Source organism: Pomacea canaliculata, linkage group LG8, assembly GCF_003073045.1.
Source record: "Pomacea canaliculata isolate SZHN2017 linkage group LG8, ASM307304v1, whole genome shotgun sequence".
Taxonomy (NCBI): Eukaryota; Metazoa; Mollusca; class Gastropoda; order Architaenioglossa; family Ampullariidae; genus Pomacea; species Pomacea canaliculata.
The window spans coordinates 19,586,654-19,612,352 of NC_037597.1; the positions used below are offsets into that span (position 1 = coordinate 19,586,654).

Consider the following 25,699-nt stretch of genomic DNA (forward strand, 5'->3'; position numbering starts at 1 on the left):
AAACATCTGACACAGATCATCTTATATTTCCTTTACAAAGGATTTTTTTCAGTTGGAATAACTTGATTAATTTTGGTATTACATGTAATTGAGTGTAAATATCAATATTATGCTGAAAAATACATGTGTATTGGCAACAGTGATGAGGACATGCAAAGTGTTGCCAGTCTCATGTCTATGGGCAAGACTGACATCGGAAACCTTGGTGATTTGGAAGAAGATGATGAGGAGGAAACCACCAGTAATGCTGGCAGTGAAATGAAGCAGCAAGTGACCTCTGAGATCAGATCTATCACTTCTAAGATGCTTCAATTGGACGCCCACTTTGGTAATCCTTTTCCCACCGATGATGACCCTGAGGATGTCGAGTCTGATGCATTGAACCCTTTTGACTCATTTGGTATTGCACCTTTTCTTGTTTGGTTTGCTGTGTTGCATTTTAATTTGAAGAACATTTTGTTGGGATATTTGTGGACTTGCTCAAATATTATTATGACGTAATAAAAAAAGCTTCTTCATTTAAAAAAGGGGCTTTAGGAAAGGTTGACTTGATCTGGTAAATAAACTGCTTGGTAAAAGTTTAACTTGCTGTATCATTTTGAGCTTATAATTTATGTCTAACTTTGTGTACTTAAGCATTTTCTATTTATGATTTGTGTTTTAGCAGTTTGTATTTTCGATTATTACTGCCAATTTTTTTTCATGATCAGTACTTCTGCTTTAAAATGCCTGTTGATAGATATGTGAATAGATAGGTATATATGTACATGAAGACAACATTGGCTGCTTGTTGTGAACCTATCAGATAACTCACTGCACATTGATGCATGTAATATGGAAATATAATGAATATTCTACTTCTTGTGCTTCTTATTCCTTTTCACCCCTCCCCCCCTACCCCAGTGGAGCATAGGGCCGCAACTACTTCTTGTGCTTGGATGTGTGGAAACAATTTTGTTTTATCCCCTTTTTAATGTTAGTTTTACCTTGATATGGGCTGTCAAATCTTAGCTAGATACACATTTATCTATAAATATTATATATACCTCTAAACAGAAACTCTTGCATATGAATAGTCAATGAGTGAAAGAGACAGCATATGTACTCTCATGTAATGTGCATGGGCACAATATTGCTTATCAAAAGAACAAGAAAATATAAAGTAAAGCATAAACAGGCATATGCTTGCTGAGGGATAATGATGTGTAAGTAAAAACTGTGTGAAAAATCATCAGACAAAGACACTTCTATTAAAATATTCAATTTTGTTTTTAAAATCTCTGAAAATCTGCTGTAAAGAGTTGACAAGTAAAGCTTTATTCATCCAAATGTTCCCAAACTTTTCCACAATGGGTACAAGGTGTTGTAGCATAACTGCTTAGTTTGAGTGATAAACACTTTTGTTTTCTTTTTTTAACAGCTGATGAAAACCCTGTATTTGAGAAAGTCAAACTCAAAAAACGACCAGCACCACCACCTCCTAATCCATTTGGTGAAGAGGAAGACATCCATGAGTCTTCAGCTCAGATCCCTAGTCAGAAAGCTAAAAATCCTTTTGAAGATCCACTTCCTATGACAACTGGCACTTCTGAAGCTCTTAACCCATTTGGTGATTCTAACGAGGAAGATAATAAAGCTGGTGGGAAATCCATTGATGACTCAGTCCTTGATTCGACCTCACTAAAACCACGAACAGAAAAGAACCCTAAGGAATCCAGATTTGCTACTCTGCCTGCAAAAATCTCTGGGAGTGAAGGAAAATCTCCTAAAAATAAACTAAACCTCTCCTTGAAATCCTCGCAGTCAGCTGTAGAAAGGCCAATATATGAGGGCACGCCTCCTGCCACACCTGAAGATGAGAAGATGAAGAAGCAGATCAGGCCAATAACACCGCCTAATGTTTTCAGCACAGATGACTCATCCTCTTCAGCTAACACGTGAGTTTTCATAATATCCTTTGTAATCTATATTTAATATATATTCAACAAAGTCACTGAGAACAGATTTACTGGTAGTTTATCTTTGAACTTTTCAAATATGGATACTTTACTTGTGGCTGCTGTACTTTGATATGATATTCAGACACCTATATCTAAATATGATCTACACTAACTTAAAAAGAGCATTTTTACAACTATAAAATGTTAACATGCTTATAAAAGTATACATATATTTACATATAATTAATGAATGTTAAGGACAATGTGTAGACAGAGTTGAAAAAGGATGGATACAGCCAGGTAAAAGAAAGTTATGATCAAGGGATTTAAACAAAAAGCCTTCATACCCTGTTAACAACTGAAAACAAGCTTTATATTTTATATTATTTAAGACCAAAAAATATCGCTTATAAACTATCTTTTGTTATGCTGTCTGCTGTTGGCTTTATTGTGTAAATCCCAGAGGATATTGCTCATCCACATATAACCATAAATGAGGCCACACCATATGAAATTGAGAGTTAGTTTTCAAACCTAAAACTAGCCTTTTTTCAATTACCTAAGTCAAGGGAGAAGATTCAAGTGGAAGAATAATCTCTGAATTATAGCAGTTTTATCCCTTTATGCACTGCCTTTACAATGTTCAAACCTTTGAAACAGTGACACTGGTACTGAAAGTCCAATAATTGTACTGTGGAAGAAATAAGGGGCTGACAGACAAATGGCTAAATAGAGGCAGAGCATTAAAAAAAAAAAGCCTTTTTGAAAGTAAAAAAAACCACTTGCTATAAAACAAAGTTTGATAAAAGTAATAGTGAAGTAAGCCCTTTTATGCTTCTGATCAAGATTTTCTGTTCTAAAACATTATCAGTAATTAAATTGCCACTTGTTATTATCTTCATTGTGTAACCATATTTCTAATTGTATAAATATATATATTTTACATTTTTATCATCATGCTTCTCTCATCTTTTGACTGAATTTCTGGAAATCTGTTATGTGAAAGGATTATGAATTTGTGTGTTTGTAGGAGCTCTGAGGAGGAGTGTGTTGGAATATATTTGACAGTTGACTCATTTCAATGTCATTGTGACAAGCATGACTTTTACAACATGAAGCAACACATTCATATGTGAATTGATATTTCCATTAACTTGCATCAACTCCCTTTCCATGACAAATGTAGAATTCTAGAAGCATAAATACATTTATAATCAAAGAGAAGAATTTTTATGAAATAACTCTGGTCTGTATTTTCTTGATTAGATGCAACCTCTCTGAATTTATTCGCTTTGATTAGGATATATTGATATATTTATGCTGTAAAACAGAATAAAGGTTTTAAGTTTATAGTTTGTAAATATAGTAACTCAGAAAAAAATTATATGACTTGTTGGTGTCTTTTCAGATCTTCTCTGAGTATTACCAGAGATTTGTCAGGGTTCAGTTCTAATGACTCTGATTCGAACTGCTTACAGGTAAAAAAAAAGTATACAATTTAAAATCTGAATCTATAGTTCGGGCATTAATTTACCATGATTAGTCTTTGCTTAGGCATGTACAGTAATCCTTCGCCACTTCGGACTTCATCTTTCACGGCTTAACTATTTTGCGGGTTTTTATAAGAAATTAATGGGAAAAATGATTCATGGATCTATGGTTCTACGTGGATTTTGTGCGAAATTCGATCAGTGGAATAATATATATATTTTATGAATTTTTAGAATAAAAAAAGCCCCAAATGTATAAAAATATATTGCTATACAATTTTTTACATTATGTGGTGGCAGAGAGAGAGAGAGAGAGGTTTTGTTGGTTTATTGTTCTACTACAGGTACTGTATTACTCTACAGTACAGTACATATTATGTGCTTCTTCTTTTATTTACTGTAAAGGTATAATACATGTGTAGAACAGTGTAGGAATAGGTATTAAGGAAATGGGAAAGGTTTATGTAGCGTAAAAGTATGGGGAGGGTTTGTAAAGCCTTAATAAAGGATGTAAATACATAAATAAATATACTGTTTCTATTTCATGGATTTTTGGCTATCACAGGTGGTTCTACAACACATTTCATGCAATAAACCAGGGATTACATATAGTGTCAATATTTAATCAGGACTATGTGTGACATTATAATTACACTGAACATCATTATATTAATCAAGGAAGGATGTAAATATGGTGTAATTATGTTGTGATGACAGAGTTTCTATTAACATATCACCTTAAGCTTGGGTTAAAGTGTAGGAGGCTTTATTACATATCTGTTATTTACAAAAGAACTATCTAAACAGGCTGAAAATGCATCTACACAGCCCAGTAATCCATCAGAGGAATTGTTGGCTTGGTGTCGAGAGGTCACCAAAGGTTACAGAGGAGTGCGCATTACCAATCTCACCACATCCTGGAGAAATGGCTTGGCCTTCTGTGCTCTGATTCACCGTTTCAGACCAGATCTTTTGTATGGAAGTTGTTTTATTTGTACTATGTTAGAGGAGAGCTTTTCTTATGTTAAGAAATAATTTTATGAATTATGTAACATTTTGTTTAGCAATTTTTTTTTAGCTTTTTTAGTTGTTTAAACAGTAAGTATGAGAGACTGTTAACAGTAATAATATCAGAGACGGATGTGCAATTAACTGCTAGTGACTCTTGTTCTGCCCAAAGGGTTGACCTTAAACAAACATGGCTTCTTGCCGAGGAATGACCCAAAACACATTAAAAAAAGAAAAAATCTGGCGAGACAATAAGATTGAGATCAGTCCTGTTCAGTTATTACTTGTTCATTCTTATGGTCAATGAACCTGTTGCTGCTAGATACATGGTTTGTTTTTAGTCCAATGTCAGGCAAATTTCTCATTTTCCCCTGCAATCTACTCAAAGTTGTGATATGTTTGGTCATGACATCACTATAGAAGGTTAGTCTGGGTAAATGTTAGTACAGCTGATGCAGCTTGCCTTCTTGCTTTTCCTTTAGCCAGGATCTTTCTTGGGTTAGACATCGTGCCTCTGTTATTTTCAAGCCAGTTCCTACATTACTCTTTTGGAAATTTTTCAGGGATCATATTTAATTTTACTTGCAGAAATTTTGAGAAACTGAACCCTCATGACATCAAGACCAACAACAGAATAGTAAGTTTGAATGTTCAGAAGCAAATATTTCAGTTGTAAATTATTTATTGGTTATCTAGTCTGTCTACAATGGAATTTTTGGTATTAGATAATTTGCTTTCATTTTACCATGAATGTATTAAACATCCATTATTAAATTCATTTTTGTTTTCTCTGTTAAATCAGGCCTTTGATGCTGCAGCAAAACTGGGCATTCCAAAAGTAATTGAACCATCAGACATGGTGCTTCTGGCAGTACCAGACAAACTATGTGTGATGACCTACTTGCATCAGCTGCGTTCATATTTCACTGGTCAAGCACTTGAAGTTCTACAGATTGGTATACGTTTTAGTGAAAGTACATACACTCTTGGGGAACGAGATGAGGAGGACGAACAGCGTGTCTCTGAAGAAATGTATGGACATAATAAAGGAAAAACAGACCGCCATCCCAAGTCCCCAGACAAGAAGAGATCTGTCAGTGACAAAATGTTAAACTCAGCTGTTGAAGCAAAGCAAAAAGACAAAATATCTCCAGAATCTGAGAAAGGAGATTCTTCTGTTTCTTCTGGAAGTGTAGATCGTTCTCCAAGTATTCAAAATGAAGTTCAGGTTGCTCCTGCCTTTGCTACATCCACACCTGTGAAAGAAGAATCTTCACCAAAAATGAAAAAGAAATATAGGGCTCCTCTTCCTCCAGACTCCGGCCTTATATCCAGCAAGGCAGAAATGGACAAGCCTAAGCTGATGACACGCCAACAGTTAATGAATCCATTTGATTCTGATGAGGAAGGCACTGAAAATGGAAGAAAAGAAGGGGAAACTGCTGCAGCAGACCAAAGGTTAGCATTGTCATTTTTAATTCTTTTTTTTTAACTGTTTTGGTCCTCACAAGTAGATGCATTTATTTAAACTCAAGTCTTATTTTTGCATGCATTGAGCGTTAATAAATCAGTATCCATACTATATTGTCTGCAGAAGGAGTGTATCTTAGTTACAATTATTAGTATGCATAGAGCATTCTCTACAGGAGAAGTATGTCATAGCTACTATCATTATTAGCATACATATAGCATTGTCTGGAAGAGGATCATGTAATAGTTACTACTATTATTAGTAAACATTCTACATTGTCTGCAGGAGTATTGCATCATAGCTATCATTATTAGCATGCATACTGCATTGTCTGTAGAAAGTTAGAAGGGTAACCTTATTACAAAGCTTAGTAGATGCCTTCCTCTCATTGTGACAGAATCTGTTGACTGATATAAAAGAGGTTAAAGCTGTCAGAATCTATGGATGATTGCAACAACTTTTGCACCAAGCTGTCTTCAAGTTTAAGATAAACATTGTCTAAATCTAAATTCAGGAATTCCTCCAATGGAGGAATGGTACTTTATTGAAGAAACAGAAAAACACACCACATTTAAAATGACTTAAGATAACAAATCTTATAGGCTGACTTGTGGATAGACTTCAATTTTTGGTATATTGGTGTTTTGCTTGCTTAATGTTTAAAATTATGGATCTTAGTAATGATGATATGTTGAAATTCTGTGCATTGTACACATTGTTTTTTGCCTTCAGATCTCCAACTGAAAAAAGATCTCCAGTCTTAAATGTGAGTATCTGTTGAAATTAGAAGGAAAAGAATTTTTCTCACCAGGAAATCTGGAATTAAAAAGATTTATATGACAATTCCATTGAAACTTGCAGATGTTGTTCTACTCACATATAACAGAAATAATGCTTTGGACTGTCCTAACAATGTCCCTCTTATTTTATGTAGTTTCCAGGAAGGTTTAGTTGAGGTAATCTGTACAGCATCCTTGTCACTTGTGATGTCCCCTTACTGTTGCCCATACAAAAATGTAATTTGCTGGCAGCCGTTTTAAACCAGTTTAAAATGACACATTTTGAAAATAACCAAGAAATGTGTGTTAAAAATAAGAAAGGCTTCTAAAAGGTTTGCATCCTTTGGTTAAGATTTGATATTTATTTTTCTCTTTGAAAGGAGAATGATCATTGATTTGCAAAGCTTGTCTTTCAAGATAATCAAATTTCTGTTTCGCAGACTCCCACAGACAGCACTCGGCATATGGAGTTGAAAGAAAGAGCTCGGTTACTTCTAGAGAAAGCCAAGCTAGAGACCCAGCGCAGTACTACCAATTCTGGCAGCTCCACGGAGCAAACACCTACAGCAGCCACTGCTGCTGCTAGCCAGCCTAAGGCAGAATCTCAGGTAAAACAGCATGTAAAACAATTTTAATGCAAAAAATTAAAAAAAAAATAATGTCAGCCATTTTAGGCTGTGGTTTAGGTAGAAGTGTTCTAAAATTTCGCCTTTTTTCACAAATCAGCTTTACATTTCTGTGCTTGTTTTACTCATCCCTAACATGCTACAATTTCCAAAACAAAAATTGAGCTTTAGTCCAGAAAAATATGTCAAGCTTTGCAAAGAATGTTTATTAATTTTAAATATTTTTCATTCTTCCACAAGTCTCTCTTAAATCTAAATTTCTTTTACAAATACAAGATCTAGAATTTTAGATAAGGCTGGGTATATCTGGGTGGTAGAAATGTGTTTAGATTTTACATGGCTAGGGTTTAACTTGCCATCACAATGAAGATCCTACATGATGTGATAAAATAGAGAAAGATTTTGGCAGGCCAATTTTTAGTGCTTCGAAAAAAACAAAACTGTAAAGCACAGTTTGATAGAGAAGCAACTTTTTTAACATAGACAAAATAGGAAAATTAGAGTGACTGCATCTCTCACTTTTTCTTTTATTGTCTTTTTTTTTCTGCTGCTCATTTTACATAGTTATAATTTCTATCTGCATGTTTGTGAAAAATAGAATGTAACAGACCTATATATAATTATTGAGGCTTTGTAGATGAGAGATGCAACTTGGAGATACTATACATGCCATACTATGTCATCAGTGAAGAAATATACATCAGAATCAAAATCCCACTAAATTTGAACGTGTAATGACAAATTCACATTTAATAAGAAATAACTCAAGCTCAAATTTGTTTGAGAGAGAGAAAGAATTATGAGATGGGATGCTGAGTGAAGAAATATTGATGACAGATTTGATCCATTGGGAGAAACAGCAGGTAGTGTTTAACATGTAATTAAAATATTCTCTATATTCAGGAAGAAGAAAGGCAGCGTAGGCTAAGAGAACGTGCACGGGCTTTGATAGCAGAAGCAAGAGCCAGCCAAGATCTTCCAGAAATGCCAGAAGTTCATAAAAACATGGAGCCTTATAGATCATCGGAATCAGGTAGGAAAGTGTTGTGCAGGAAACAGCCTATAGTCAGGTTGCTAAAGTTATATTTGATCTTTTTTTTTCCTGGAGATCTCTTTGTATAAGCTGTTATTCATGGCTCACATCTCCAGCAGACACTTTTCATTCTTGATCTGTTAAATCCTGGTAGTCTGTGCTGCTAGCTATATTGGTGTCCATATTGTGCCAGTCTGCTGAGCAAGTTTGTGAACATGCTTTTCTTTGTAGGCTTTGACTTTTGAAAGATTTGACATTCTTGTTACATTTTGTGAGCAAAAATTCACAATGTGCTGCCCAGTAGAGGTTGTGTGGTCAAACTTTATGTGACCAGTGATAGGCAAGTGACAAAAAGGATAATTTTTTTTTTTTTTGGATGTAGAAAACAGAAAGTCAGGCAGCATGATGAGGTACACAACCTTCATAATGGAAGTAAAAAGTATGCCATCAAGGTGGAAGGCAAAGGTCACAGAGCCTAGAGATCCTTGGGGCAAAAAGCTATAGGAGATGTTCCCTACTTAGGGTACAGAATTAGGAAGCAGGCCCAGGCCTGTCCTTTCACTCTTTTGAGCTTCCCTGTGATCATGCCTCAAGCTTGCATCCCTCCACTCCATAGTTTTATGCATAGTGCATAAAACTATGGAAACCACTGCCATGCATTTGTAGATTTGAGCAGTGAGCATTTTGGTCACCATCTTCATTGTGTCTTTTCCATGTTCATTTGTGACAGACACTGATAATGGAAAAATTTCCTCCAAACCTATGACCTATCTTTAATAGATATCTCCAGGCAAAGTTCTTATATGTGTGCATAGGTGTTTGGGTAATACTGCATGTGTATGCATGTGTTTATATTAACTGCTATTATTAGCTTTGTGGTCTGAATACCAGTCGGACAGTTTTATGGAAGAATGGCAGTGACTTTGTAATGCTTTACAATTCTTTACTGTTTAAAAAAAATTGTGATCTGCTGTCAGCTGAGTAGAGTGCATCTGTATCTTCCTTCAGTTTTATGTTCAGTGTTTTGATTGTTGGCCTTCAGTTGCTGTGGTGGTGTACTTAATGTGCATGTCTGTGCATGGTCAACAGTGTCATTGAAAACATACCATTTGGGGCCCAAGCTAAGGGCATTGTATGGTAGGTACTTCTGCAGTACTTTTTTGCATGCATTGTTTATTTGATTTTTTTTTTAGTCAAACAAGTTGGTTGGCCTTGTGTAGCAATACAGTTTGTAACTATGGGAACAGTTTATTGATCATACTCGCTATATCTTACTAAATATGTCCATGTCCTTGGTTTTGGCCTAGAATCTGCTCAGAAGTAGATATATGATGTACTTAAAGACAACTGCTTTATCTTCTCACAAAAGAATCTTATTTTGGGCCATATAAACTTGTTGGGGTATTATTATCATGCCACAATTTTCCCCACTAACATTTATATATATTATTGGGAAAATATTATAAATAATTCAGTTGGGCAGCTTTGATTCGATGAATTAAATTATTTGTGCAGTCTGGTGACTAATCCTCAAATGTTTGGTTGCCCACACGAATGGAATATTGCTCCAGTCAGCCAAATTCTATCAAACTAGAGTGAATGCCTCATGGATTTTAACCAATTACTCAATTATCACAACTGTTATTCAAACCATCACTTAACAGATTGTACTTACTCTATAATTGTCAAGGCACCTACAACACATCCAGAATTCCAGTGCTGTAACTAGAATTTGTACCTCACCTGCATGAAAGAACTATCTTTATAAACCAAAGCTTGTCTTACACAGCTAATCTTTCAGGGATTTTTTAATTGCATAAAAGTGCATGCAGCTACATAGCAAAAATAGTTCATTAAGTTCAATGTGAAACATTTAGACATTTCCTTTGCATGATAATACATTGCTAAACCAATGTCAGTAATTATTAGGTTTTGCACCATTAAATAAATTTTGGTTTCAGATTCATTGTTTTTCCTTATTATATTTTTTTATAAAGTGGTGGTTTACTGGCATAAAAGAATTTACGTTTGATTAATATACCATATAAGCCGTAATGACTATAGACACTTGCATAGCTTTTATCACATTTATGCTTTATATTGGATTCTCAACAAAGAACTGGTCATAAATATAGGAGATAGAGGCCAGTCATGGAAAAGAAATCCACTACTGTATTGTATGTAATTATTCCCTTGAAGGTCTAGGGGCATGCCAATTTTTTTTTTCTGATGGCTGGGTAGTAAAATTTGAGTAGATACCATCCTTCTATTTTGTAGTTAAGGGCCTATAATCCACTGTAGGTGAATAGGAAGAAGAAGAATAATTTTATTCTATTCTCCAGCTTATTGGATAATTTTGTTCTTGCATTTGCCTTCAGAGTTGTTTTGCAGGCTGAGCCGTGAATTCCCAGAGGTCAGCATGTCCCTACAGTACACTTTTAAGATCTCAGCATTTGTCCATAATGTACTTCAGGCATATGTGAAGAATGAGGTGGCTTTTTTTTTTTTTTTTTTTTTTTTTTGGTCTCTGCTCTTGGGAGATGAATTGTGTAAAATTAGACTGCATAAAGTTCAAATAGGGAACAGAAAATAATCTACATTTACAGTATACATAACACCTATAAACCACAGGGTGACATAGGCTCTCCACAAAACAGGTTTGAGTGCTTTACACAAAGCAGGTGACAGCTAGTTTATTATGTCCTTTAATTTGTCTGATACATGAACCCTCCCCTCAAATGTTAATGAAATGCAGCATTTTAGAATGCACATTTATTGCAGATATTTTCTGTTGTCTTGTTTAGAATTGTATTCTTTTTCAGGAGTTTTCAGATCAGCCATGCACACATAAACACACATGCGTGACAGTTATGATATAGATCTTTAATGTGTATGTATGTGTGTTATATATGTGTGTGTGAATAAATAAAATATAAATGGCAATTAGTCTTAATGGAAAATATTTGTAAAAGTAAATGTGTTTTAATAGCAAGGTAAACTTTTGCTGGATGCACATCATTCTTGGTAACCCTGTAAAGATTTAAGTGGTCCTCCACAAAAGTTAATGTTTTAACTTGTAAAGTTAGATATGTATATGAATCATTTTTCTCTGTTAACAGTCTCATTTAGTAGCATGACTTATGATGAAGTCAGAAAATATTCTTTAACATTGAAGAAAGCACATGATTGCTTTTGTGATTTCTTTAACTCTCATTTATGGTCATTTTTTAAAACTTACCATCTCAAAAAAAAACCCCACCTTTACAAGACATTAACAGATATCAACAAACTTGCACCACCACAATTTGATGTGATGGAGCAAAGGGTGTGCACTGACCAAGATTGTTATTTTTTATGCTTTATTTTCAAAACAGATTTGCAGGCTGCAACAGGTCGGGATGCAGAGGGTGATGTCAAGCTTAAAAGGCTGTCGCTGGTAAAACCCAAACTAGCTGGTCTTGAGGTTTCGTCTAGTATGCCTGGGATTCCTTTTCAGGAGAGACTGGATATGGTAAAATAAAAATAACTATCTTATTTGTTTGATAATTTATTGTTGGCTGTGTCATCCCCCAAGAAATCAACTTCTACGCTAAGTTTACCGATGGTCCTCCAGTGCATGTTTAATAAAAATTAATAATTAACTTAGCACATGTTCACACATTCTCTACTGATCTTGGTAGTTATAAACTGGTCGTTTAAAGAATTGTTCATTTAATCATTGTCATTGTCAACAAGCCCTGATAGTGTTTATTCCTATTCTTTATTCCTGTTGTGTATGTCTTTTACCACTTTCATATTTAGTGTAGCTGACACTGGTGACATATATCAATTGTATGTAGTTGCTTTAAGAAAAGATATTCAGCATCCTTTAGTAGTTTTCTGTTTATTTGTTATTTATACAAGGATTGAACCTGTAAAGGGATATGCATGGGTTTTTCCCCCTACTTTCCAGAAGATATCAAATTCCATTTTCATATCTGTTTCAGGAAAAGGATGTTGAAAGAACAGAAGTACCAGGTCAGCTAATATTCTGGGTTTTATTTTATTTACTTTTCTTTCTACTGGTGATGTCTAAATATCATTTCTGATGATGAATGGTCAGTCAAGAGTTAAATAACTTGTCAAGTTTTATCCCATGTTAAACTTGGCTGGCACAGCCAATCAAAAGCATCACAAAGTGTGATCACAGGGGTCATAAAAGTACAGGGAGGCACAGACAAAGAGAGAAAGATTTCTATTGATAAGGTCTTTGTGATCATCAGCAGGTAATGGAGATGATGGACTTGGGAGTGATGGAGAGGAGGAGGAGATAGAGGATCTGGACTTGTATCTGGGTCTTAGAATAGATGAGGTGAGTCTTGTAGTACAAGCATTGTCACTACCAATCTTAGCATTATCTTGGATTTTATATTTATTTTACTTTAAAAAACAAATATCTGTGCACCATTTGATGCCTGGTGCTAGGACTTCTCCACTGATGTCTACAGTGTACATCTAGCAGTACAAAATAAAATGTAGATGCTTATCAACCAAGTATGTTATTGCCCTTCTTTCTTTGATACTTTTTATTAAGGACCTTTTCTGTCCCATATCTTTACAAAGGTTAACAGGTCACATCATCATCATCATCGTCATTATCATCATCATCATCTAGTGTTATTTACTTGCTTGGTCCAATATTATTTCATGATGCTACCACAGACCTAACTTATTACGTTCTTACTTTTCTTTTTCATTCATTTTGCTATACATGTTCCTTAGATTAAGTTCAAAGACACGAAGCCACATTTTGAAATAAATTTATGATGAGGACACTATGTTGGATCTGTTATTGTAATCATTTCAACAATGTTTCACAGAGAAATAGTGAAGGCAATGGCTATGTGGTATGTAACATTTTTCACTTGGCAGTCTGCAAGAAAATGTGCAGTTTCAGGGTTTGGCATGTTCTCAAAGCTTGGTAGTGGCAGTCATCGATTACACAACTGGAATTTCAAAAACAAAACTTATGGAGATCAGCTATATTGAGTTTAAGGCATTTATATATATATCAAAACAGCACTGTGTTTTTATTGTATTATTTTCCATACATCCTTGTTACTCAAGTCATAAAAACAAAATTTTAGTTAATGCGAAGGGAAGAAAAGTGTTCAACACCCACCGACACACCCACCAACTCAGAGTTACGTAAAGGGTATAGAAGAAATGGTTTTGAAAAACTGTTTAGCACACATGCAGATTTTCTTGCAGACTGATAGCCATTAGCACAGGGGATGTCCAGTTTTATGCATAAAGTGCCTGACTTTCCCAGAGTTTGTCAAGCATGTTGCATATTTTAATGAACCTTATTTGATAAAACATTTTATGTTTTAATGAAATGTCAAACTTAAACAGTTTAACTCTTTGATATCTTTTTTATGGGCATCTCCTATACTTTGGGCTTTTTGTTTCCTGCTTCTGTTTTGAAAATCCAGCTTTGTGGCATTTCCATGTGAATGAAATCATGTACTAATCAATTTTTCTTCCTTGAAATAAGCTCCATCCTCATGCTCATGTTACCTCCCTTTTTCATTTCCCAGGATTGAAATGATTACTTTTAATGGCTAATGCAGTTAAGGAGAAATAGAATAGTCATCAGATTTCACATGGTCAATTTTCAAGTCAGATAAATACAGATTTTAAAAATACATATATAGACTTTTTAAGGTACTAAAATACTTCTAATGTACTAAAATGGCAGGGTAGATAACTTGCAGAATTAAGTCTCATAATTCAATGAAGTTACATGCTTCTATCTGCTTTTAAAATTTGCTTCACCTTTCTGATCAAAATACCAGATTCCTCTTGCTTTAATACATTTTAAACATATGTAACATTTGTACTTAAAATGAAAAATGAAAAAGTAGCATAGTAAGATTTTAGATCAGTGGTACTTAACCTGGGTTCAATCGAACCCTAAGGGTTCGGTGAGTCAGTCTCAGGAGTTCGGCGGAGCCTCTGCCACGGAGGTCAAGACGCATCCGCAATTAGTGATGATACTAAAGAAGGGTTCGGTGAATGTGCATATGAAACTTGTGGGTTCGGTACCTCAAAAAAGGTTAAGAACCACTGTTTTAGATCTAGGGGAGGATAAAAGAAAGTGTCATAAGAATACAGATGAGTCAATATCCATCTTGCAACAAGTTATGATACCATAATGAAATGAATGTTGTAAAGCATATCACTGAGTGGATTTCTTAAAAATCAACACAAAATTTGCTGCCTGAGGGTAATTGTGACTGTGTGTGTGAGAGTGAGTGTATGAAAAAGAGTATGATGCAGTTGCACATGTATGCATGATTATAAAAAGTAGAAACATACTTGCCTTTTATGTCTGATGGTTTTTGCAAAGGGGTTATTTTGTAAGATGTACAACTTATGTATGAAATGTGTGTTTTGAGCAGTGCAGTATTGTTTAAATAAGTTGAACAAATTCATGCATGAATACGCGAATACTTTTTTGCACAGCTGATGGATTAACTGATCTGTCAGCTGCCTTAAGTTTTTAACGATAAAGTTTCTTGTGGGTTTTTTTTTATATACAACTTGCATCTAACTGAATGCAGGTGTTTAAAATATACATATTTTCTTGTCTTAAAATCTTGCATGTTTTTCAGCTTTAACATAATTTTCCAAACCATTCACATCAGTATACTTCCTGTAATCATATGCTTAATCATATCATGGTCATTGACATCATTATCAGCACTAAAGTAATCATCACCATCATCATCACTGTCATCCTCCTGAGTAATATTTCACCTACAACTACAGTTACTCATATTACTATTTCTCTTCAACTCTTATATGCATTGCTTTTGTTGCCAGTTGTGTTGACCGCAACAGCTAACTGTGAAAAACACTTGGTGAACACAGTGCATAGGAACAGCACAAAAGCTGTTTACAAACAGTTTCTTCTTGATTTGTCAATTGCAGCTTCAGCACGGCTGAAAGCTAAATTTTATTTTATGTTTGTTGAGATTTACAAGTGTACGTTTTCCTGCTATATTGAAAGTGCATGAGGTCTATGGAACCAGATCTATAAATAGATGCTCTCAGACACAATTAACAACAGAGTGAGCAGGCAGGAATGTCTTCGCCTATCAGTGATGCATGCTGCACTGTTAACTTTCCTCAGCACAGTAACAGTAGTTAAGTTAAGAAATGCTTGTGGGCTTAAGCTGGAAATGATATAGCTGATAAGTGGAAACACAGTAAAGATAATGTGTTAGTATGATTGACTCAGTAAGGAATAATGATATTTAATACAATAATGATACAAAACATTATGCAGCTTTAAGCTTGCTAGTCGGCTGTTTTGTCCTGCAAATTTGCAGTTTTCATGCTGTATTATTGCCTTAAGCTTATGTATGTTTATGTATGCTTTTGACCCTGGTCTCTTACACTGGAGAGCTATATGTTTTAGATCGCTATGTTTAGGATCTGAGGGACACAAATCAGTATGTGAAGAGTGAGCTGGATGCACTGGAGCATGAGCAACTGCAGATAGATAATGCTGCTGCTGAACTGGAGCAAAAGTTGCGTCGAGTCATGAATAAAGGTATGTAAATACTTTCGGCAGAACTATTTTCTAGGTTCTGCTATCAGAACCTTTGGGAAGCAGATTATCAAAGGTTAGAGCGGTGGCATGCTCAAACCCAGAGGTACATAAATTTGATACCCCCGTGTTGCAGAAAACTTACTCCAGTTGAGATAGCTGCCAAGAATGGGTAAGGGGTTGGAGAAAGTAAGGCAGTAAAATAAGCTGCCTTAACCTAATGGATCCGTGCTCATTAGTAGCTTATAAATTTCAGGTTTGAACCTAAGTGAACTTTAATTTTTTCTCATTGGTTTTTTTTTCTTCGTTTCATTGCTTTTTGTTGTATGGTTATTTTATTTCTGAAGAACTATTTTAAAAAAGTTTAATAGATAACATAAATAAATGTGTGTATCATTGATTTTTATTAGTATTTACTTCAAAAGAACAAATGATTTATAATGTTGAATTTGTTCACGTCTTATAAGTCTATGAAAATCATATTTCCTCTAATAAAACTTTGCAGTGGGTGTACAGTGGTGTTCAGGGTGGGCGGGGAGCAAAATCGTGTTTCATTTCAAACTGATCACTAATGCCTACATTGCTAAAAGTATTACTGTCCAGTGTGTGTTTAAGTTACATGACCATAATGTTTACCTTCAGCAAAAGGCTTTATTAATACTAGTACCACTTGAAGGAAGTGCGGTGTCATATGCATGAAATTGCTTACTTTTAAATTTCAATTCTTGTGTTGTTAAGAATGTGGTCAGCATTTTCACTTGAATTGCTGTCCAGGGAAGAACAAGGCATTGGAAGAGAAGCTGATGCATGAGTGGTTCATGCTAGTCAACAAGAAGAATGCACTAATTCGTCGACAGATGCAGTTGAACATTCTGTGAGTAAGCTTGTTTCTGTTTGTACGTGGTATCACTTGAGCAAGAACAAACTGCCCATGGCTTTCCAAATTGACATATCTTTTTATCTTATTCTAGCACCTGTATATTAATAAATACTATCAATGTCTAAATTATAGTAATTTTGCCCATAGACTGAGATATGCTAAATAATGATGATGATGATGGTGATGATTGATGGTAGTTGTGTGATCTAGGGAATACCAACTTCAGAAGTAAATGTATATAGAAAGAAAAGAAAACCAAGCAGCTCCCTGTTAGTTATATAGCATGCTTAATTAAAAAAAATGGATTTTTGAAATATATTATTTCATAAAAAAAACTTCTGGGAAGGTGTTTTATCACAGTAACGAGAGATACAAATTAATTTGAAAGTAAAGAGAGACACTAAAGTCGCTGCACATACAAAATGGGATCCGACACATCAGTTGAAAGGGAGGTAATTGGGCTGCAAGGGCAAAAGCTGTAGAAATGCTGTGATACATGGTTAGCTCCCTTTAATTGAACGGCGTGTGCTCGCTTAATACATCGTTTCGGCTCAGTCTTCGTCTGTTAGGGTGCGCGCCCGAGCGAGAGTACACGTGTTAATTTTTGAATGCATGCTTTTGACTTGTGTGCACGAAACATCCGGTTTGTTTGGTGTGTGCTGTTTGTTCTGGTCATTCAGTCCCGTCCGTCTCAGTCTGAAAAACGAGTGTCTTCTGTGTCCTTGCTGTAGGCTGTAGCGTGCATACTAGGTATGTGGAGTGCTCACAGCCACTCAGAGTGAAGTATTTGCCGAGCACAATAGCATAGTGCATTAAGGTGCGAGACGAGTGTCTAAACGGCTTCTGATAGCCATGAATAGAGGTTTACCACATCGAGAAAAATTGGCGGCAACAAAATGTGAAGAATGGCACTACAACTTAGAACCTCGTCGTAAGTAGTCAAAACCCAGGAAATGGGGATATCACCACATAGATTCAACGACTAAAAGATGAGAGTGCATGTTTGTGCGATACGTCGATAGAACCGGTTCCTATGTATGTCTGTCTCGGATATTGTTGTGCACAACGTTCGGTCGCGTTCCAAACACATCGAGCGTTGCCTTGTGTCTCAAGTTTTGGTTTGCTATCAGTCAGCCTGGTCGTTTTATTTCCTAGTGGGAGGGGGCATTATCATGTCTTTTCTCCTAGCAGCTGGACAGTAAGTCGCTGCATCAATATTGAATCAGTCGATCCGGGCAAGATCTGCTGAGAAGAGAACAAGATTGCTGGTCTGTGGAATTGGGAAGTTCGGTGGGTCGGGGGGAGGATATGAGAGCAAAGTGACGAAGGCTGGAGTGACAGAATGGACGTAGAAGTCCTCAGACATTCATGCAACGGTATGTTTTTACCACACACACACACACAGCAAACGAATCCTTGTGACTTTTTTTTTCGTTAAGTCTCTCGGGTTTTTTTTTTTATTCTTTATTTCACATGTTCTCTCTCCTTTTTTTCCTCTCACCCTCTTTTAAGTTTTCGAGTGGAGCAAAAAATCAATATTAATTTACTGCACAGCACCTAAGCTGTTAATTTAGCTCGCTCCTCTCTCGCTGCCGACCGGCGATGGCATTACAGGCCGGCGGGTGTCCGATCTGAGGAGAGAATAGCAGTCCGCGATGCCTCCCGTGCCTAGATACACATCGGCAGCAGCTTATCCCCCGGCCACTTCATTTTCCGGCACGGCCAAATCCCGCCCGTGATCAAGGGCACTTGAGGCGCAGTGTTGTCCCGCCCGTAATTGATGGGAGTTTACGGCAAGAATGTGATGATGATTAATCAACACCCGTCTAATTTGCCTGTGAGTGAGATGCTGTCGTCAAAAGGTGCTGCCTGCCAATCAGGCTCTTAAGGCGCGGTGTTGGGGTGGGGTGGGGCTTAGGTGTGGGTGAGTTGGGAGGGAGGCTCTGTCCAGCGTTCTCCTTGCTTTTTTTTTTTTTTTTTTTTTGACCGGCTGCTGGCCCCCTTTCTCCGCGACCACCCTTTCTCTTCATGGCTTGCAACTCCATCTTGAAGACTGCCCCATGTGTCCCGGCTAACGTCGATAGTTGGTGGCTCACCTTAGTAAAGACGCACGCACACACAGAAAAAATACTCTTCCCCCCAGGTTCTCAGCAGTTTCTCCCTCCACCCAGCCATCTGTTTCTTTCTTCCAGTTCCTGTCGACTTTCCTGTCAACGTTATAGAGGGAGCCAATGACTTCGGCTCTAATTAGCTTGCGCTGGGTTTGACAAAATCTGCGGCTTAGTGTCGGTCAAGTGCGAGTCTTTGGGTTGAGATACGATTGTCTTACGAGAAGAGCGCGTCCCGTGGTTGCGCCATTGATGTTGGCCGCAGTGCCTGCCGTCGGTGCTATTAAACCACTCGAGTTCTGAAGGAATTCTCAGCTCAGCCTTTTTTCTCCAACACTCCTTGCTTTGTGTCAGCCCGTTCGTGGTTTCCTCAACCTTCATCTGACTGCTGTCACGCCATTTTCTTCTGCAGCTTTGATGTATTGCATTAGAGTCGCTCTATTGTGGGCCACAACAGGTGTGTGCATGTTTGGATGCACACGTGTATTTGTTTATCTGTTATGGTGCATTTTACCCTTCACGTACAAGATCATAACTATATCCATTTCTAATGCTCTCCCTCTCCCTGTAGTAACCACAGCTGCTATCGACTGAAAGCGGGAAGCATGCAGAAGAAACTCTTGGACGAATTATAAAGACCGCTGTCAGAAGAAAATGCTAATGATCCGCTGGCCACTCGGGGTCAGGGTCTGCAAGGAAGACGCAAACCATATTTACCTGGCGGATGAAAACTGCTTCAAATCCGTCGATAGAGATATCTGGCTGTGTGTGTAGAATCCTCTCCTCCGCTGTGGCCTTCCCCACCCTTTAAATCACTAGTCTGTCAGCACATTAATCTGCTACACACCACAAAAAGAGGAAATCGCGGGCGACCAGAAGACCTGGTGCCCGAGTCTAAGAACCGAGACCCTCAGAGGCCGGGCAACTGATACTCCCTTGTTGAAGACAAATGTCTTTCATTCTTTTGGCCTTTCCCACAGCTCTTGAGAAGGCTGGCATCGGCAGCACCAACCTCACACATTCCTTCATTTGTGCTCTTTATGGCGGGAGCAAGTCGTGACCTCGTCCTGTTCAAAGTCCATATTCGTTGGCACCTTTGATTCCTTTTGTTCATCTAGACGCCGATTTCGGTTTCGTAAAGACGTTCCCGAAAATTTAATATGATTTGTTCCATTTTTAGTGAATGGTTTTGCAAAACACTTTGTCTTTCATGAAGGTACACTTGATTAAAGGCCGTGCTTAAAGGCTACAGCCAGTGGAAGAACTGGGACCAAATGTCAGTCAGGCGTGGCCAGGGGCTTTTGGTGACGTGACGGCGTTGACCTTTTTCTCTGTTTCTCAAGAGCAGAAAGAAGCCATTCACTTAGATCATAAGAAATATTATCATGTAATCAGCGAGAATAAAAGTACATCCTTTTGTACGTCCTACAAGTATCAGAGATTTTGTTCTTTCAGTACCTAAACATGAATGTAGCATCTTGTGACTACCTATTTTCTATGACGATCCTAGTCTCGACAAACGGGTGTTCTTGAAAGAGAGTATCGATAGAGTGTAAGCCGACACATACTCTCGCAAGGACAAAACGGACATTTTACGCGTTTTCTAGAAACCTTAAGGCAGCTGTTTCAAAGCAGCGTTTATTTCACAGAGTTGCTGTTCAAATACTTTTTTTTTTGAGGGGAGGGTGGTGGTGTTTTTGGATGGTTTCAACAGTTTCCATAATCCACAAATCCATATTGTGTTGGGTGCTATTTTTCTTTTTCTTCCTGGAGCAGATGACAGATAAAGAAGACGCGTTAGAAGAGATGAGGACAGGACAAGACACCGGCCATCTTGTAGCTTTCCCACCGCTGTAATTGTTTTTTGTGTTGACAGAATTCCGCTGTGGAGCGGGCTTCGCCGAATTTGATCACGGGGAGGCAGTCATTAGTCAGGAGGCTGAAGATGGGCAGGCACGAGGCTCACCAGCCTCCCCCATGCCCGGCCATGGCCAGCTCAGCTTTACCAGGCTCCGCACCCAGATTTTTGGTTACACTTTTATAATTTGCTCCACCCGGCTCTGGTTTCCGTTGCGTTGACACAGTTGGCCCTTCTCTCATTGATCCGGGGCCAGATTTCTCAGCGAGCCCATTTGTTGTTCCGCTTCGATTTTATCGATAACCCTCCTTCCCCCCGCCTTCACACACAATGAGCAGGGCCTTGCCACAAGCCGCAAGCCATTGTAAAGAGGGTCGAAGGGAAAAGAGTGCGAGGGACTTGAGAGAAAATGAAAGGCAACCGCACAGGGAGCGAGAAACAGTCTGCTTGACTCACACAGGAGTTGTCGAACGTGGTGGCGGACTTTTTGTTTCTGCCTTTTCTTCCGAAGAGGCCTGGCATTGTCGCCTGGCGTTTGGTTACACGTCTGGTGGCGTGCGCCTTGGTGCGCTGTTATTCTTCCCTGCTGAAGACAAAATAATTGCAAATGAAGTGGTTTTCTGGCTGAAAAAACACCATTGGCAAAGTGGCGATCAAAACCAAATATTAATATCGGCTTGTTAATTATTTTGGTCATCGTAACGTTTGCGGGCGAAGAATCCGTTCCCCATCCCAACTCCCTATTCACCATCCCCAACACCCATCTGCGTTTCATGCGGACGTCAAGCAGAGGCGCGGTGGCTGTTTTTTTCCAGATTGCTATCGTGGTTCTACCCTTTTAGTTTGCGGAAAGTTCGATATGACTTCAACAATAACGGAACTTACAATTATTTTCGCTGAAAATTAGAGATTTGCTTTCTGCCTTCTCTTCCACACACACATAAACAAATATTTGGCGTTTGCTTGTAGGCACAGGAAGAATAAAAGTACCTCCATTTTCACTTGCCTCGCAGCTATCACATGTTACAGACGGTTCTAGCAGATGACAATACGCCTAGTGTGCAGTGATTGTGTCAGGCATAGTGTTCTACGTTTATGATTGCCTCATTGCCAGACTATTCATGTACAGGCCGAATGTTAGCTCTGAAGAGTGCGCAGGCACGAACCGCAACGGCGGCGATGTATAGTGAATTAACGAGCTCTGAATGAGGAGTTCAGCCAGTCTCAGTGTGAGACAGCATATGCCATTGTGACTGACAATTATAGGACTTGATTGTGGACTTAACATCACGATTGGTAGCAGCTGAAAACCGAGGTTGCACACCTGAATAAAACGAGAATTGTGCTGTGAAAAGAAAGCGCCAGAGAAAGCTTCGGAAAGACTTCACTACGTGTGGTCCCTCTCTCTCCAATTCAGATTTTTCTCTTCCTTCCCTCCTCTCTCTACCGATCTCTGCATCAAACACGTGCACTTCGACATCAGTTGGGTGGGTGAAGATCTGCTGTCTTCCCGCGTTCAGTGACGAGAGTATAGGAAAGCGTTTTTTTGTGATTGAAGACCAGGACATTAATGATGGTAGGGAGAGAAAACTGAAGCAAAGAGTATTGCGAGTTCTCTTGCGCGCTCTGACTATCGTTTCATGAGGAATACGAGACTCAGGAGGTAACCAAAAGAACATTGCTTCCACTGACAACGTCACACAAATAATTTAAGAGATTTCCCGTCAGACTTCAAATTATTTCAGTTTACGGCTAGTCGAGTGGGACATACATTTTTCAAAAGATCCGTTAACTTAAACATAAACCCTTTTAGGAAGTTCCCCGCCCTATCCCGCAAACATACGAATTGTCCGCAGAGAAACTGAGCTATGAAATGGATGAAATGCAGCGGGAATATTAAATACAGATGGTGAGTACCGTAGACCCTGTCACAGCTTTCAAAGAATTGTAAATTTTATATAGCCCACTCTTATGCCCCGCCCAACGGGTATAGTATAGCTAAAGTTTACTTAAGAAACGACTTAACCTGACGTAGAAAGGCTTCTTAAGTTTGAAGCTGTCTTACCGCTTGAAGTGTGGTTCTAGAGAACGAAGACCAGACAAATCTTTTGACAGATTTGTGGAAAATGTCTTGTTTGATGAGCTGGTTAGCAGGTATCGGTGATACCCTGAAGTGCTGTGCCTTTACGTTCCACCCTTCTCGCATACCTGTCTTTGGCTGCTCCGTTCCCTCTTTCCCATACTGGTGACGTTAATTTCTTTATTTCTGCCTTCTTTGAATTTGCATATTAGTGGACAGGTCGCCCATAATTTTGCGTATGGGTGGACTGGCTCCCCAATCACATTACAGGTTTATAAACTGGGGCCGGGTGGCACTGTTCTCTTTGACACTGCGAGTCAGTGGGCAGGCCTTCTTTGGGTTTACAGATTAGTGGCCAGACCCTCAACCTGTGCCTCTACAGGTTGAGCCGGCAGGTAGGAGAATGGCATATTGAAGGCTTTCCGAGCGTTGCGTGTTCGCGTGTCTATGACGTTCATGTGAATGTCTGCTCACCGACCCGTCTCCAATTGCCACATGCAAACATTATCCCCTGGGCAACAACAGGCACTGGCGGAATTAATGTGCTTTACGAACAGGCCCTAACCTCGGCGAAATTAGCACAGGGGCCTGCTTTGTCGTGGATTTTCGTCCGGCGCTTCTTGCTCAGGGTGTGGAGGTCTTGCTGCAGCAGCAACAGCAGCACTAGCATCATGCACACTCGCATCACGAGATGGGCTGGGGGGAGGGGGATAGAGGGGGGAAGAGACAGGATGGCGCTCTTGGGGCGTTTGAGGATCCTTTGCCTGGGGATGGGGGACACTGGAACCTAATCTCGGCTTTTGCCCAAAATGGCCTTCGTTACGTGGTCGTTTTTTGACTTGAAGACAAACGCACGCTGCCGGCGAAGGCTAGGGGGGAAAGAGGGGAGAGATGGGGTGGGGAGAGGGTGTGAGGGAAGTGAGGTAGAAGGTGATGAAGACCCGGCTGATGGTGCGAGGTACACAAATGAACACCATGGCGCAGGTCTGTGATGGGACGTGTGGTCATGACCTCCGGCAACGCGTTAAAGGGGGAGTAATCCAAGAGATTCAAATCCATGTCTTTCTGCTTACCAATTATGTTTTGTTGATTAAAAAAAAAGACGAAGCTGTTTCGAGAGAGGAAGGTGGAAGAGTTTCAGATAGAGAGATGGAGGTATGACTATACCTGTAGCATTTCAACACATAAATACTTGCGAGTGTAATTTGCTACAGTTTCACCATGGAAGCAGAATTTCTAAAAAAAAAAACAAAAAAAAAAAAAAAACCCCTACCTACTAACCTGCAGTATTTAAGAGGATTTGGCGTTTGACATTAAACGGCGATGTTTCCCAATTAAAATTTAAGGAACACGGACATTCTGTAGAATATGTAGTCAGATAAAGTAATAGTAATAATACTATTTTCTTGGTCTACTTGGGGTATGTTGTCAGACAAAAAACTACTGTAACACTACTGTTAGGTCGATAGAGTATGTTGCAAAGAATAGTGTAACACTAGTGTCTTGGTCTGTGCAAGTTATACGATATAATAAAGTTTACCGCAGTGGCGACTTCACAGGTTGACTATAAAGAAAAGTCAGGCGCACGCTGTCCGTGTCCACAGTGCCTGTTGTATGTACACAGACGCGGTCGGCAGCAAAGACCGGCCATTTGAGGTGTCCCCAGCACGTACGCACTATTGGCAAACTATGAAGCGAATCACCACATCATTCAAGTGCACACACTGCCACGTATCCTACACTGAAGCTTGAGCAATAAAATCCGTGAACGAGGCTGGAATTGTCGAGTGTAGCAGACACCAGTGAGGTCAGATGTGATCGTTGACCAGTTCAGCCGCAAGTTACGTGGTCAGCATTAGCGAACATCCTGTTGTTGGGGTGGGATGGAGACCTCATACTGGAACACTTCAGAGGGCGAGAAATAAAGCACAGGGTTACGAACAGATGGGCTTGTGTTTCCTGTCGAAAGGTAAGACTACCCACACCAGCGTATGTAGCACAGCAAAATATTTCTACACCAGAAGCTTGGCCATGGGGGCGGCTGATAGCAGCAGAGATCCCTGGCGCGACTGAGGAAGGGTCTTCCACTAAAGCACTTTATAGGGTGGCAAGTTAAGGCGATCCTCGCGACTAAAAGGCTAAGATCTTTACCGTAAGAAGATCGGGGCAGCTAAGTTCTTTAGCTAATAATATGTGGGAAAGAAGCCAGATAGTTTGGGCAAGGTGGGTGTTGACTGTGAGAATTATCAAGCCACACCAGTGTGGAGGGCGCGAAATAACCCTGTGTCTTTTAGCGCCATAACTGGCTTGGGAACATGAAGAGAGTTGACGGAAATGCTTGACGAGGGAAGAGGATGAAGGCCCCGGGGCCGGTCGTGTTAAGTTTTCCCTTTTAATTTCACACAAGACCTTAAAGCCGCATAGCTCTGAACAGTTAAGATACTTAGCGACTTGCGTTGCAAATCTGCCTGAGATTCGACACATGGGGAGAAAACTCAGGACTCCCACTAGCCTCTGGTGTTTCTTTCACTCTCTCTCTCTCTTTCTGTCCCTCTCTCTCTCTTCCCCCTCCATTTCCATTAATCTTCTGTCTCCTTTCCTCCGATTTCCTTTCCCTTTACATCGGTCGCTATATGACTGCCCCTGTTGGAGTAAGGTTAAGGTGAACACCAAGACAGTGAAAATCGTGAGTAGTGGTTTCAGTTTCCGTCTCCAACATAGTTTTTTTTTTTTTACCTACGTGACACTTCTTTACAGTGCAGGCGTGAATACCAACACTCTTGTTTGAAAACTTCAACAATGTTCATATATTTGGACAGCGTTTAGTGA

General features: G+C 38.8%; 1 protein-coding gene and 1 long non-coding RNA gene across 5 annotated transcripts in view; one reads left to right on the forward strand and one right to left on the reverse strand.

Moving 5' to 3' along the window:
- LOC112571193 (EH domain-binding protein 1-like) overlaps window positions 1–25,699 on the forward strand; it is a 55,837-nt gene that overhangs the window by 3,130 nt on the left and 27,008 nt on the right. Inside the window, 16 exon segments of the mRNA XM_025250025.1 lie at window positions 141–400; window positions 1,421–1,937; window positions 3,349–3,418; window positions 4,238–4,404; window positions 5,027–5,075; window positions 5,241–5,896; window positions 6,642–6,675; window positions 7,129–7,296; window positions 8,218–8,347; window positions 9,437–9,484; window positions 11,722–11,858; window positions 12,334–12,364; window positions 12,613–12,698; window positions 13,207–13,233; window positions 15,827–15,947; window positions 16,719–16,818. Of these exon segments, the coding sequence (XP_025105810.1) occupies window positions 141–400; window positions 1,421–1,937; window positions 3,349–3,418; window positions 4,238–4,404; window positions 5,027–5,075; window positions 5,241–5,896; window positions 6,642–6,675; window positions 7,129–7,296; window positions 8,218–8,347; window positions 9,437–9,484; window positions 11,722–11,858; window positions 12,334–12,364; window positions 12,613–12,698; window positions 13,207–13,233; window positions 15,827–15,947; window positions 16,719–16,818 (2,601 nt within the window).
- On the reverse strand, window positions 5,738–25,535 carry LOC112571195. 4 transcript variants are annotated; one of them, XR_003100771.1, is made up of 5 exons: window positions 22,856–25,535; window positions 21,247–21,376; window positions 10,023–10,090; window positions 6,233–6,316; window positions 5,738–5,850 (listed from the first exon to the last, which is right to left on the reverse strand). It is a non-coding gene; the product is annotated as an uncharacterized LOC112571195 (long non-coding RNA). The 4 variants fall into 4 exon arrangements; XR_003100769.1 differs by lacking the exon at window positions 6,233–6,316; XR_003100770.1 differs by lacking the exons at window positions 5,738–5,850; window positions 6,233–6,316; window positions 10,023–10,090 and adding an exon at window positions 13,244–14,466.